Source organism: Aythya fuligula, chromosome 5 (assembly GCF_009819795.1).
Source record: "Aythya fuligula isolate bAytFul2 chromosome 5, bAytFul2.pri, whole genome shotgun sequence".
In the NCBI taxonomy this organism is placed as follows: Eukaryota; Metazoa; Chordata; class Aves; order Anseriformes; family Anatidae; genus Aythya; species Aythya fuligula.
In genome coordinates, this window is record NC_045563.1 from 23,782,066 (window position 1) to 23,797,562 (window position 15,497).

At 35.9% G+C, this 15,497-nt stretch overlaps 1 protein-coding gene across 17 annotated transcripts in view; it reads right to left on the reverse strand.

Moving 5' to 3' along the window:
* Positions 1-15,497, reverse strand: part of RALGAPA1 (Ral GTPase activating protein catalytic subunit alpha 1) — a 125,674-nt gene that overhangs the window by 52,202 nt on the left and 57,975 nt on the right. For all 17 annotated transcript variants that reach the window (XM_032188282.1, XM_032188280.1, XM_032188284.1 and 14 more), the window contains 7 exons: positions 14,828-14,956; positions 13,657-13,782; positions 12,869-12,927; positions 9,198-9,306; positions 3,051-3,161; positions 2,022-2,090; positions 121-255 (listed from right to left, as the gene is read on the reverse strand). In XM_032188282.1, the coding sequence (XP_032044173.1) occupies positions 121-255; positions 2,022-2,090; positions 3,051-3,161; positions 9,198-9,306; positions 12,869-12,927; positions 13,657-13,782; positions 14,828-14,956 (738 nt within the window). The remainder of the gene's footprint in view (positions 1-120; positions 256-2,021; positions 2,091-3,050; positions 3,162-9,197; positions 9,307-12,868; positions 12,928-13,656; positions 13,783-14,827; positions 14,957-15,497) is intronic.

A 15,497-nucleotide genomic window follows, 5' to 3' on the forward strand; every position in this document is an offset into this window, starting at 1 on the left:
AAATATCGAAACAGAACAAATCTTCGTTCTGTATACATGAAGACAGTAATCATAACTTAACAGTTTTTACTTTGCTTATTGCTAATGGTATTCTCATTTACCAAGTAAAGAAACATGTACCTTATAGATACAATTAAGAACAGATCTCTCAGTCTTATCATTTTCCGCTCCTGTAGAGTGAAGTGGCTGCAGCAAGGTCTTTAATGGCAAGGCCATTATCCAGTCCAACAGGCACAGAAGTAAAGAAACCACCAACTGCAACAAACACTTTCAATTACGAATCAGTTAAACCAGCACTTGTTATTTCACAGTTACCACTGTATTTCATTTCTCTATTTTGTTTTCTTCTCTCAATTTAGAGAACCTGTCAACCTTAGACAGAAATGGCAGGTCATACTTGTTTGGAAGCTGCTGTATGTTCAAAATGCTATAGCATGAGCAAAAATTTTAGCTACTGAGATATTTAACAAAGACCATTCATACTAGAGTTTATCATCATGGTAAATCTGAGTAGCTACTGTGCTTAAGAAAACACCCGTGATTTTTCAAAACTGGTCTGTAGGGTGCTGTTTACAAAATGACAGATTACAAACATACAAATTAAGGCTGACATACCATTCTGAATATAAATCACTGTAAAGTGAATGAAGGATTACACAAAACCGAACTAACACAGCTGCATTTCTGCTTTATAACTAATACAGAATTTCCTTCACAACATGTCAATATTGCTATGCAACATCAGGTATCATCTGACAGAAATCCAACTGCTTTCTCTATTGTACGCTCCTCAGTCAGCAGAAGAACCAACTCCCTCTAGGGGATATTTGTAAAGACTGTAGAAGATAATTAGATTAAGACACACACACGCCAAATTATTAATAACTTACCAGCTTCAAATGATTATTTTTAATTTTAAAAACTTAGCTGTGGAAGATGAAACAATTCAGATAAATAGCTTAAGATTCTCTAAAATATTTTCCAAGTTAAATGAAAGTCTTTCAAAGAAAATCCACTTAAGTAATTTACTAATAAAAGACATAAAAACATCTTGCTCATTTCACGTAATACACTACAACTTTGTCTCAGAGAAGCACCATAAAATAAACCTAACAATGAAGGACTCTTAAGTATTGTTTATTAAAGAAATTTTTGAAAAGGCATTAGGACTAAGTTTGTCAAACTAAGCAAACCCATTTCTGATGCAGCATTTGACATAAAATGATCAGCTAGAGGTCATAGGAAAACTTTTTCATTTATGGGAAGCATCGTCAGCCACTGGCTTGTCACAAGCAAAGACAAGAGGTGAAATGGGTGAATCATAGCTCCCATTGGAATGGGTGCTCCAGAACAGCAGAGCTGCCAGTGTAAAATCACACTGAAATGTCCAAATTTAAATGACTACTGTGTCCCACAGCTCTTGTTCTCCTAGTCTAAGAGGAAAGCCAAATAATTCAGAGAAGATACAGCTTTCAGGAGACAGCAAATACTACTGTGAGTATCAGAGGGTTGAAGAAAGAGCTTGTCTTAATTAGGGGACTCAGATGCCCTGAAAATATAAAAAAATAGCAACTGTTTTGAAGGATGACAACAATCAAATTCATCTGAATATTACAAACTATCTTGTTCAAAAATGTAATTACAATGGAAAAAGTAAAAAATCATAACCTCGTAAGTATTCTGAAATGTACTTTCTACAAGTTGAAAAATGTATTTTCACTATAAAATAATTTTGAAGCATCTACATTACTTCTAAGTTCACTTAGCATAAGGAAAAAAGACATACAATTTTTTAATTACTGAAAGCAATCTATTTCAATTAATGTTAAATGCATATTTTCCTACAAAAACTTCAGAAATTCACTCCATAGAGAATACTGCTGAAAGTCTGGGAAGACTATACTGCATTATACTTAAAAAGCTGAATACCCACTTTAAGGCACATCTTAAATTTTGTAACAAAACTCTGTCACACCTTTGCAATAATATTAACACATTAAAAAGGAATGGAAAGTATTTACCCTCTTGTCCTGTTCATATGAGGAAGCTTCTGTACTGGGTAACAGATGAGTAATAGTTGCTATCAGAATCTGGGGAAAATATAGCATAGTTTTGTTACAAATATAATTAAAATATTTCAGTTTATATAATGAATTTTTAAGCAGGTAAATGTGATACAATGGTAGATTCATGGTTAAATTCTATTTAAGTTACTTTGAGACAAAGCATAGGGCCACTTTTTTGTAAATAAAACCCTTTTAATTGAATTTCAAAGAAGACACTAAAGGAAAATGTTATTCATGGCTGACATAGGTGCATTAGGGACAAAGAAATTACATAGCTACTCCAAGTATTTAGGCAGGAAGATAACTTAATTCAACACACTTGTAGGGTGCAGTAAAGAGCCTGATGAAGGTTTGTGTATGGGACTATTTGAATTCCATTATTTCTTAGAAATACTAGAATTTGTAAACACTCTCCCTTCACCTTCACTCAATAACATGACTGCACAGGGGCAGAGAAATACTTCTTATACCTCTTAAGAAGCACCTACACAATTCCCTTTCTGGTTACCTGGGTGGCCTCTATCTTTTTTTCTGTTGTTAAGTCTCTCAGAGGCCATAGCCTAACTCCTTGTTACTTAAAGCGTATTCAAAAAATATATATATATTTGCTTAATACTGACAAATTTCAATGGATATGTAGAATAGAATTGCAGATCCATATTTTAAGTAATCACTTTCTCACTAAACTTAAACATACATATTCACCCATATTTAATATAAATAAAAGACTTAATTGACAATATGGCTCATGTAAATAATGACAAAATTGTACTGGAGGAAAAAAAGCATTATATAGCCATTTTCCATGTTAATACTGAAGTTAGCAAGTGTTATGTGAACCCATACTGTTAATGTTTGGTAAGATTATATTTATATTAATTTTGTGAAACATACTTGCCAATATTCTGGTATTTTAATTTTAGTAAAATGCATTTTACTGTTAAATTTAAAAGAATAATAATAAAAAAAATAAAAATTACTTACTTGAATAATTCTTAAAGGTGAATCAGCTTGATACACTTGAAGTCTATGCACATAATGTATCAGCATGTTCAGCATACTGCAGGCAACTTGGGCTACTGTTTTATTGGGAAACTAGAAAAGAACACAGCACGGTAATGACATTATGTGATTTCATGTAATAGCATGCTAGTTGGTAAGCTGGTCAGGAATTCTGATGACAGTTTTATACATTTAGCTCCCTATGTACCTTATTACAGGAAAAAAAAAACACAACACATTTTACAAAATATAAAGGGAATAAAATAATGTTATCAGCTAACATCAAAGTTTTGGAACAGACAATTAGTGAGCTGCACACAACGAGGGAAAGGTTTTCCAAGTTCAATGTCAGACTGGTTAGTATAGGACCAAGAAGCCAGAACAAACAAATTAATTTCATAGTACCTGCATGATTATTAATGTTAACACATCACTGAAAAAAACAAGGATCTGATTTTGCTTTCAGAGGCCTTTATTGAGAACCAAGGTATGTCAACAGCCAAGTCTTAATGACTGCTGCGTACAGTACTAGTCTGAGTGAAACTGCATGCACCCTGACTTCTACACTTAACTCCTGTTTTCTGTGTTGTCTTTTAAAGGTAGCACAATGTTGCTGTAGTTAATTCTTGTTCTCAGTGTTCTTGTTTTCTTTTTCTCAGTGGTCACAGTTCCCTACTACTGCTGTTATTGAACCAAAACAATGCAGACATCTTACATCCGCAAGCCTTCCCAGAGCTTGCGATAAGAACACCATTACTTTTTATTCCTCACAAAACAGCCTCTCTCCATTCCGTGAAGGTACATCATGCAAGTGCAGTAAGCAGAGTGCAGATTCTAATGTTCAAGCTCAACAGGCAACAAAAAAATTAAATAAAATTGAAAGTGCAACAATTTGATTATAGAACTTGAGATCAAATCCAGGTTGCTGGAAATATCCTTACAAGCTTGCAAGAAAACCCCAGAGTCACTGAAGAAGACAGAATGGGTGGTCAAACCAGAGTATCTTAATGCAGAATGTCCAGATTAGTGAATTTAAGAAAAATTGCCTGAGAGACCCAGACACTTTTTAGAGACTTTGTACAGTTAGCTGTTGACTATATAAAAACTGAGCTTTTTTTTTTTTTTTTTTTTTTTTTTAATAAAAAAAGGGGGTCATCAGGCTCTAAAATGAATTAAGTGAATGATTTCAAGTGGTGTTTCATGCAAATTATTTAATCTCTTTCTGTTCTCTGGTTGGAGAGAAAATATTTTTTTCTTTAAAGAAAAAGAGAACAAGGTATTGGAGTATTGGAGACTCCTTTTGTAAGGCTGAAAGGTATAAAATAATGAACATGAATAAAACTAAAATCTTGTGCATTGAATTTTTCAAGATTTATGCATGCAAAGAGCACCAGGTATGAAGCTTTTACCTATACAGAGATTGTCCCAAACTGTTCAAACCCTTCATCTACTTCAGAAATCTGTCCCAGCACAGTCTACCAACCATGTTTCAAAAGAATACAAGGAAACTTCTGAACAGACAAACACCTGTGTGTCCTGCTAGGACACTTCTCCTGAATCCAAGCAGCAGCACCAAGTTTATGTTCCATAGCAGGACAATTCAACCCCTTGAATTCACACTACTCTGTTCTGAATTCTTTCCAAGAGCCTTCAGAGCTGCCTAAAAGTTGCTGTGCAATTCAACGAACAATCCACCAGCCATTCTCCACCTCAGAAAGATGTTTAATAAAGCATAAGAATTCACTACTTTTATATTATTTTATATTTAGTAGTGTAATTGTGGATGTATTTTTTTAAGTTACTCAATGGGAATAAGAGAAGCTTCCAATGGCACTTAGCTTGATAAGTGAAAAACTCACAGAGTTTTTCTCAGAAGGGTAAGTCTTAACATACTTTTAATCTTTGCAAGGACCCATTAGTTTCTGGATGCCACATAAGTAGTTTAACATTGTCTAAACTTGCAAATAAACTATTTTAGTGCTCATTCAACTAAGCCTGTACAACATATTTTTGTGGTGTATCTGCAACACTTTTGAGAGGAGTATAATTTAATCATGAGATGCACAGGTCTGGATGGCTGGTTAGGATCCTTTGAACTCAGACTTCAGCAGAGGTTAACACAGCTACAGCAGTTATCTCCACACCGCTGAGGGAAGTTTGGTGAGAATTGGAATGAGCTGCTCAATTGTAATTCTGACAATAACTTCTGTATTTCAGAAATAAGCATATAATCATTGCTAACATTTATATTTAATATTATTTGCTCAATTGTAATTATCAGTAGGTTGGACTAGGACTATAGCTCTCTATCCATTCATTTATCCTGAAACTGAGAAAATTCTTGGAGTTCAGATAGCTGAGTATTTCAAAACCAAGAGATTGCTTAGGTAACAAATTAATTTGTTTTCCCATGATATATATTTAATAATTTCATGATTAAGTTCTGTTGTGAGTTTATACCACTGCTCAAAATGGGAGAAAAGCCAGCATGCCCTGGATAAAAGTAGAAATATAAACACCTTTGTCTTCTCATTCAAGAAGTAATTTATATTTAATACAGATGAGATACGAATAATTGGTTTAATAAACACATCAAAGAAAAATAGGAGAAAACACTGTGAATGTCAGGATTAAATATATTTCAAAAATTTGATAAATTGTAGAAGTAAGATGATAACAGTGTCATTGGCTTAATACCAAATTTGCACAGGAACCTGATAAAATGAATTAGTTAAGGGATATTAAAAAGCGAGGGGAAAACCCTGGAAGAGAAAATTAGTAAAGCTGCAAAGCATGAATGTGATTTTGCAAAACAGGAAATTGCAATTTAGAGACTAATACTAAAAGCCCTGAAGCAATCCATTTTAGAAGCAGACTCAAATCCTGCTTCATGGGATGTCATCAGCTGATTTTCTAAGATATTTTTCAGATTCTCTTTGCTGAAAAGAATAGTTAGTCAGCAACATCTGGCACAAACTATGTATAACATGTGTACACACAATTTTTATCAACACACATATACAGAAAGACTATATTGAGTTTTGGTGTAAACAAGAAGTGTGTAGAAAGCTCCTGAAAATAAACTTGGAAATATTTAATTTGAAGTTACTGTTGATGAACATGAATGCAAGCCTGTAAAATGCTATAAAATGTATTTATTGATATTCTAATTATTTCATAAAACATTAACTAACAGGGAATGGTATTCAAAACAATGGAAGAGCAGAAGCACTTGTTTAAGAAAAAAGACAAACAGAAAAGCCCCAAAACTCCAACCTCTTAACATAGATGATGAAAGAAAGCTGTTGATGTACTACCATCAATACACAATCTCAAGACTAGACTTGAAATCCAGTGACACTAGTTTCAGAATAGCGAAGATTTGTCAGTTGCAAAAGACAAATAACAGCAAATCTATTCAGAAACATTTTATAGGCATTGCACCACAATGAACAAGCTATATGTGAGTAAGCTGCATTTCTAAGTGAGAATCACTGCATGCTAGCCATGTCCAACAAATTCAAACAAAACAGCTAATATCAAGCCAGTAAATTATTCAGATTTCAATAATGTAATGTGAAGGTGTTTGTGCAGAATGGCACAATGACTACCAGAAACTGTAAAATTTTATCTTGCAAATTATTTTCAGATCCACTGCATTGGGTTTAGGTGGTAAGGTGTTGGTAGTAGGAGGTGAGGAGCTACTCCTTGTCATATACAGCTGGTCCCAGGGCTGATATTCCCTGCAGCCTTTGGAGAGCACGCACTAGAGCAGAGGAAAAGGGTGAGAGAGAAGGAAAAGAGACACCCCTTCAACTTGTGATGTATGGTGCCTTGCTCATGGGACTGACTGTAACCTGCAGTGATAACTTCGAAGAGGAGGAGAAGAACTTGGAGTGAAGTTGAGATTGGGAAACAGAGTAGGAAAGGCATTTTACCTATGTATTTTAATGCTTTTGGCTTTTTTTTTTTTTTTTTTCTAACCAAATTGGTAATCAAATATTTATTTTAATTGGCAGTAAATTCATTTCCCCAACTTGGAAGTTCCCTGTTTTGCCTGCAACAGCAATTGATAAGTGATCTCCTTTGACATGCTTTGTTAAAACCTGGAAATTCATTTTTAAAATAACCATAAAAACAGCTCTATGTTTCACCAAATTAGAGTTCTCATTATTCCCTTTCAATAGGTGGTATAACCACAGAAACTTGATGCAAACTCTTGACCTCTCTTGGGATTCAGATTTTTTAACAGGTCCTACATGATTCTGTCTGGTAATGAGCACAGAAAAGTATTTTACCACAGGAAATCAAACATCTTCCCAGTGCTTCCAAACATACAGCTTAAGTACTCTACCTTCCTCTAAACATCTGGTGAGGCCCAAGAAGTGATACTAATGGGATTTCGTTGGTGGGGGCAAGACGAGGACAGGTAAGCAAGAAGCATGAGAACCTTTGGGAAAATTCTGCTTGCCCTCAGCTTTTGTCACCTTTCCACTTTCTTCCTTGTCCCCTTCTTACACTGGATGCTCTGCTCTGTCAACCAAAGAGCACGAGGCATTCACTTGGCTTAGGACAGGTCTTTTGCATATGATGGCAGATGGCTCACAAAACTGGGATTCCTTCCAGTTTCCTCTGTTTCATCTCTGCTTTGGCTTTTCCGTTTTGTAATGGGTCAGGAGAATGTACCATGGAGGGTTCAACAGTACTGTTCATCAGAGTTGGGGAACACAGGATGCCAATTAGTAGAGAATGTGATTTCCTTGGGCACCCATGTCTAGTCTAGACAGATGATGTCTAAATGTTGGAGCAGGAAAGACTCCGACACTTCTGCATTCCAGTGTCTTTGTAGGGATCCATACTGAGTGGCAATATTTTGGTAGTGGAGGTGCTATAGGGGGGCCTCTGTGAGAATAGGCTAGGGACTGCACAGACACAGCAGGTCCCAGACAGGCCCAAAACAGACCCACCCCTGGGTATGGTGGAGCCCACCAGCCAAGTGTGTGGCACCTCTGTGGAAACGTACTTAAGAAAGGGCAAAAATGCCACCCTGGCAGAGGGAAAGGAAGAGGAAAAAATAAAAATAAAAATAAAAAAGCAAACAGCAAGTTCAGAAAAGAAGGAAGGGAGATAATGTTTGAGGCACCAGCGCAGCCTGTGGGAAAGACCACACCAGAGTAGATATCTGCACTGCAGCTTGTGGAGGACACCACACAGGACCATTGGATATTTCCTGAAGGAACTGCAGACCATAGAGAGCCCATGCTGGGGCAGATTTATCCTGAAGGACTGCAACCAGGGGAAGGACCCGCATTATGGAACTGTTATGGACTGACTGCAATCCCCCATCTCTGTGTGGGGGGAATAGGTGGAGGTGAAGGAGCTGGGAATGAAGGAGTTGAACTTGGGGAAAGGGGGAGGCAGTGGAAGGTGTTGTTTTAATTCTTTTTATCTTTGTTTCTCACTACACAAGTTATTTTAACTGGCAATAAATTAAACAAATTTACCCCACGTTGAGTCTGTTTTGAGCATGGCAGTAATTGGTAAGCAATCTCCCTGTCTTAATCTCAACCCACAAGCTTCTTCATCCTATTTTCTTCCCCTGTCCTATAGAGGAGGGGGAAATGTGTGAGCAGCTGGGAGTTTGACCCTTAGGAAAGTTTAGCCCACCACAGAGTCCTTGATGTTTTGCAAGAAGTCAGCTAGTTACAAAGAGATACAGAGAGCCCTGATGGAACCTTGGGTACAGGATGTGGGTATAGCTGGACAAAGTCAGACAAAACCAGCAGTGCTTTTGTTGAAACTTGAATTGCAAGGATTATTTATGAGAAGATGGAGTGATGGACTATTATATTCCAATGGGTAGAGGTCACAGTGAAGTGGCTAATGATATACATTAAACAGAATCCACTATCTCATGTTGCAGCACACCATTTCCTCCAAACTTAAGTAAGAGTAAATTATAATACAGGTAATATTAAGAGTTTAGAAATCCAACGATTAAACTGAATTCATGCTTTTGTAAGAACTGAAAATGAGACTGTGAAGTAAGGATGCTAAAATGTCATCATGATTTTGAACAGGCAATATATCTGTAAGATAATGTACATTGTAAAATTGTTAGTCTCTCACCTTTAAAGAAACACAAATCACATTCAATGCTTCCTTAATCTGAGGATGATGGGATTCATGAACTAGTTCCTCACAGATCCAAATACCAAGACTGCAAAGAGCAACACATCTGCAAAACAGCGGCGGAGGATAAAGAGTTGAAAAACATGCTTCAAAAATATGCATAATTTTTATGATTCATGACATGCCCTGCTAAAACCTAATAAATATTTTGTTTTAATTACTAAAAGAACTAAACAAATTCTGTAATTAAAATTCTGTAGCTTCTAACTGTAAAAAAATGAGTTAGAAATCCCACCTACCCCTGTCAAAACACAAGAAAGGAAAAAGGACAAACTGGAAAATCCAAAAGCAATTAAGTACCACTGAATCTCTATATGCTTTATGGATTCAAAATACTTTCTTATTTCTTTTAAACATTTTAATTTATTAAATTAATATTTTGAATTAATATTAATATTTTATTTTTAAGAAGTATTTTCTTAAGACAAAGGAAAAACTATGGTTGGAGATCCTTCCTCCCCAGTGTGAGAGTTTGTACATATTTCTTTACCAATTACCAATGATATAAAACCAAACTGGTGGGTCATTTCAAAAGCCAACCATGAAGGAACTTATTGTGGGCCCAAGCGTTGTCAGTACTTTTACTAATAATTTGAGTTATAAAATATAGACGACAGAAATAAAACTAAAGATGTGAACAAGTTGAAACAGACAGCAAATATTCTGGAAACAGCTTCAGAATCCAAAATCATCTGTATAAAACTGGAGAGCAATCCAAGAATCAACAAGAAGAAAGCTAGTCATGGGAACAGCTAAACATTAGATCTGGGAAGGGAAAATCATATGCTGGAATAGAAAAAGAAACAGAAGTGTCTGTGAAGATGTATAGTACAGAAAAAAGTTCAAATCTACAAAGAATCGCTAAATTGCTAATACGCTGCAAAAATACATCTTGGAATGAATTCTGTGCAACAATGAGGGTGTAGATGCTTGCTTTTGTACACTGTTGCTGAAAGCACAATTGCAATACTGCCTCCATTTTGAATAATACAATTTAAGAATAAAGACAAGAATGAGGGAGTCCAGAAGAAAAGTGACAAAAATGAGAAAGGTTTTGGGGAAATATTACTTAAGGAAGAAAAGTTGAAGAGCTCACTGACTCTAAATCACAATTAAGGAAGGAAACAATAAGAAATCTTCTGACATAGTTAGGCACTGAAGAGTTTGATTTCCAGTAAACAATTCTCTTATATACCAGTAATAAAAACTATCTAACCATAGAAGTTAAATATTGGAAGTCTAAGATTTTTGTAATTTTCCTCTTTGTAATTTTCTGAATATTTTCAGAAAGTTTTATGCAAACTACTACCAGAAATGTTTTATATACACTTCTGCCTCAGAAAAGGAGGAGCTTATGGAAATGCTCATAGTCCCTTCCTAATCTACGTTTCTGCTGTTTCCACAAGACGTGTTTCAATACTTTTTGAACAAAAGAAAATAAGAGCAAAGCACATACAGAACAATAATCATAGTTTGTGTAAGCTGAATCAGAAAACAAACCTTTAGTATATAGAAGAGGAGGCAGTTCTAAGTCCATGTTACTAATTCAAAGTTTTCTTCAGACTACTGAGAATCATTCTACATCTGATCATACACTGATTTGCAAAATATCCAGGAGTCTGTGAGGTTTCTACTAAGGACACCACGGTAGCTATTGTTATTTTGAGTAGCCTCTGAAAAGCTGCGTAGTTGTGTGCCTACAATGTTGTGACTGCAGAGTCGCAGCCTTAAAAGCATAAGAAGATGAAGAGATGAACACTTATATGATGAACCTAAGGCTTCTTTTTCAGACTGTCAGCAGTAGGAGAAGAATTTGACTAACACAGTTATTAATCTTTACAGATGGAGATCTAAGAGTAGAATGCATTTTCAGATAACTGACTCCCCTGAAGCTCAGTTGGGGCAAGTATGCAACGTAACACAGGGCACTGAGCCTCTGTGGAAGAGATAAGGAATAGACTCATAGCTTGGGTAACAATAACAGCACTCAGATTTGCTAGAGATATACAAAGCTATGAACCTAAGCTCCATGAAACTTATCTGCTAGGAAACTATAAAGACAATTATGTCTCGACTAGTCACCGAGATGATACGGCAGAACGGTAATGCATATCCTGAATGTAACCTAAACCATAACACAGGTGAACTCTGTACTGCTGTGAAGCAGATGGTATCAGAGAGATGATTCCCCAAAGAAACCAGTGGATAAACTGCCTCTGAAGAGAGAGGCTTGTTCAAAAGCTGTGGAAACATCATTCTCCCCACAATGAAGACATACCCATCCTTCTCCCAGAAGAAGGAAAAGGACACAGATATCCCAAAGAGACACTGGAAATCTATTCCTTTTTAATCTTTGTTTAATGCCATTACATACAGTACTCCAACTCTGCAGTTTGGGGGCAGAATCGCTCAGCATTCTGAAAGGTCAGGCATGCACACGTGCCTCCTGTTCCTATATACAAACCCTCACCATCAGACAGGGTATTATGACATGCAGAATGTTCCTTTTCTCCTCCCAGCTACACTGCCAGAACTGAAGTTGCCACAGAATAAGCAGTAATGTTCTGAACCATCTGAATTTAAAACACCTTTTTCAAAAGCAGAATGGAGAGTGTTATGCTTTTTGAGCTCTTTTTCTTTTTAAAAAAAACAAACAAAAAACAAACAAAAAACATGAAAATTAAAATTATCTCAGGACATCCTTTCCCTTCGCTTTCTTGCGTGCGTTGGGAGATATTACCAGCTCAAGTGAAGAACAGATTAATGGGCCAATGAAAACTGCTCTTGGTTTTCCAGCAAAACATTTTAAAGTGCAATGAATTTATTTTTTCTGTAACATTCCTCAGGCATGTGTTTCCCCTATTTTACTTTTTTTTTCTTTCAGTAAAAATCTATTAATTGAGCACATATATAGACACTATCCAAATACACAAAGCACTAAGATGTGCTCTTCAGATTACAGGTTCCCATTCCAATCTCATATGCAGGACCCTGTAACTCTGGGGACTGGGAAGGAGGAACAAAACACTAAATAATTTAAGAAACAATAAAGAAGAATGGTAATTATCTTCTTTGAAGTTCTCTATTTGATGAATGTGCTTAGGCTTTAAGCATCACAGCAGTTGTTCCCAGTTTAATGCTTAGCTCTATGTTCTCTACTTCACTTCCATACTGTAAAGAAAAGCTCAAGTTCCTTGGATTATTTCTGTTTTTCCAAATAATGTGGTCTAATAAAAGATAACCGTACCTCCTTCATAAATAATCTTGGCCTTAATCAAACTCAAAAGTGCCCCTCTAGTGCAGAAAATTCCTGAGCTGAACAACAGGTTAGCATGGGAGAGCATAAGGCTTCTGCTCTTACTCATATTTATACCTTCTTCTATCATCCACTGTCAGAGAAAGGACTATCAACCTCTGGTCTGACACATAATGTCTTTTATTATCTCTACAAACAAGTTTGAATTAACATGGTGGACGACAGTTTTGATAGTGATGAAGAAAAACATGAATAAAATACATACAAAGTTTTACTTTACTGTCTCTCTGTATATATACACGTATACATGTATATAGCTATTAACGTAGAAGCTCTTTTTTGTATGACTTACCGTGCAGGACCAGATGGTTCCTCTCTTGCTGAGCTTAACACAGTTTTAATTATGAGCTCCTAAAACAAAAATGAAAATACTCACTGATTTGCCACATGAAATCTCTGTCACATGAAATCTTAGGAAATTAGAATTTTATTACAGCACACACAGGCACATAGCTTAGATGAGTCTCTAGAGTTATGGTCAGACAAACTGTTTGCTTGCTTCTACTCCAAGCTTCTCATCTGTCCCAAATGCTCATTATTGTGCTACCCCAAGAATATTCCACAGGTTACTGTCCTAATTTCTGCTAATTAACTGTTCATCCAACATATTTTCATAATGTATCATTGGGGGAAAAAAAAATCAAACAAAACAGACAAACAAAAAAATTATCTCCCTTAAAGCTAGCTTCTGTGAATAGCCATGAAGGATATTACACAAAGTATCTACTGGTCTCTTTGAGGTAGGTATTAAACATTCATATTCTTCCCAATCAAAATTATATTAATTAAAGAAGTCTTTGGAAATATCTGCAGAAGAAATGATTAAGAGTGCCTTAAGAACAATGTCAGGAAGAATTCGGACTCAACTGTCCCTCTCAATGAAGCTCAAGTAAACAGTCAGTACATTTAGAAGCATATAGTTTTACAAGATTTTTTGTAGTCTTAAGCCTTATAATCTATTTGAAATGACTTGTGAAAAAAATTAGAATCTTAAAATTGTAGTTAATATTTCATGGAACAACATCATATTAAAAATATACTTGGTGGTTGAATACTATCCACATATACTTAATTTCCTACCTTAACATCTGTAAACTGAGACACAGCAATGTCCGGAATGTTTGGGTGAAGAGCTGGTAGTTCGTGATATAAATTGGGAAAACAGACAAGAGATCCTAAAAGAACTTGTGCTTCAACTCTTGGTGCCTGAAAGAAAAAAAAATATGAGGAGTATTCTTACTGCAATCAGGAAGGTGACATTTCTAGCTGCCTTAATAAAGAACAATAACTGAAACTCTGCACAGCTATCTCCTTTCTCCTTCTCCAAATTCTGCAAAGCTGAGTAAACTGAGACCATAGCTCCATGGATTGCTACTCATGCACACTTCTTGTTCCCATTTTCCAAGCCGGTTGAAGGGAAGCGGGGGAATTGTTAGGACTACAGACAAATGACTGAGCGGCTAACTAGGTTCGGGTCTTAGGTTAAGCTAACTGAACTGGATGTGGAAAATCACTGGATGTGACATGAGACTGCTGGATGTGACAGATAACGGTGTAAGAAGATGACAAAGGTCAGCTTTGATAGTGTCTTAAGGGAAGCTAAATTTCATAGGTGATTTAAAGGGAGAATGATTTGAGAAACAGCCAAAAGTTGCTGACAACTGGAGGGGAGTACTGTGGACCTTTGAGAGAGTACAGTCATGCAAGGTCAACAAAACCTAGGTAATCATATCAGTATCACCATACAAGGCTGAAGATGCCTAGGGAACAATATCAGAGACATCTGAAAAGGCCAGCAATATCAGATACATGAGTTCTTGAGCCAGAGTATGAAAGTCATTGCAGTGTGTATATAGATATATATATGTGTATACTAGATATAGAAATATATCTATACATGCATACACACCCAGTATACAAGTATATCTATATACACATATATACATACTTCTAAAATGAAGTTACAGTCTAAATGGACATTTATTTTAAAACATTTTAAAGCAGTCATAAATTCTAGGACTCCCAAATTACTGTTTCTACAGTAATTTTTGTATTCTTTGCATTACATTTTCTGTAGAGGACTTGCATGTGTAGTGTTCTAGAGCGAAGCACTGACAGTACCTGTATTTTCTAACTGTTACACTGACGTATGGAGATTAATGAACCCCCTAGCCAAGGAAAAATATTCATCAGTTTTCTCTCATATCCTTCCTATTTGCCCATAAATGAGAATGATCTGATGAGCACTTACATTGAGAAAAGAAGAAGCTGCCACTCTTCCTGCTGCCACAATGAAATCCATAATAAGCATGGTGGCACCAGGCAAACCAAGTGAAAAGAACTGAGGAGAGCAGTGCTTGATGATTGTATTGACAATATCCTTGCAAGAGGAAGAAGGAAAAAAGGAAAAGAAGAATGTCAAGAAGATGAACATTGAATGAAAAAGGCAGGTATTTACTGAAGCTTGAGAATAAAAAAGCATGCAAATTCATTGGAGCAATTATGACACTCTAAATTCTCATTACTGAGGAAGGTGTAGCACTAAAAAGATATATTCCTCATGAATATTCATATTAATACAAGTAAGCTGTGGTATACTTTATGGATTAACTTGCTAGATTTAACTTTGGACACTATTGCACCAGCTTTGCATCACGTCCCATCTTATATCCACTTACATTTAAACAGTTTAATAGATGACTAACAATTCATTTAAATATCTACAGAGGAGAGATAGTGAGATAACCACTTCTTATATAGAATCATAGAATGGCTGGATAGGAAGGGACCTTGGAGATCATCTAGTTCCAACCCCACTGCCATGGGCAAGGATACTACTCACTACGTCAAGTTGCTCATACATTCTTAACAACATGTTTAAATCCCCTCCAACAAGTGTCACCTGACTATAACTTTTAGAA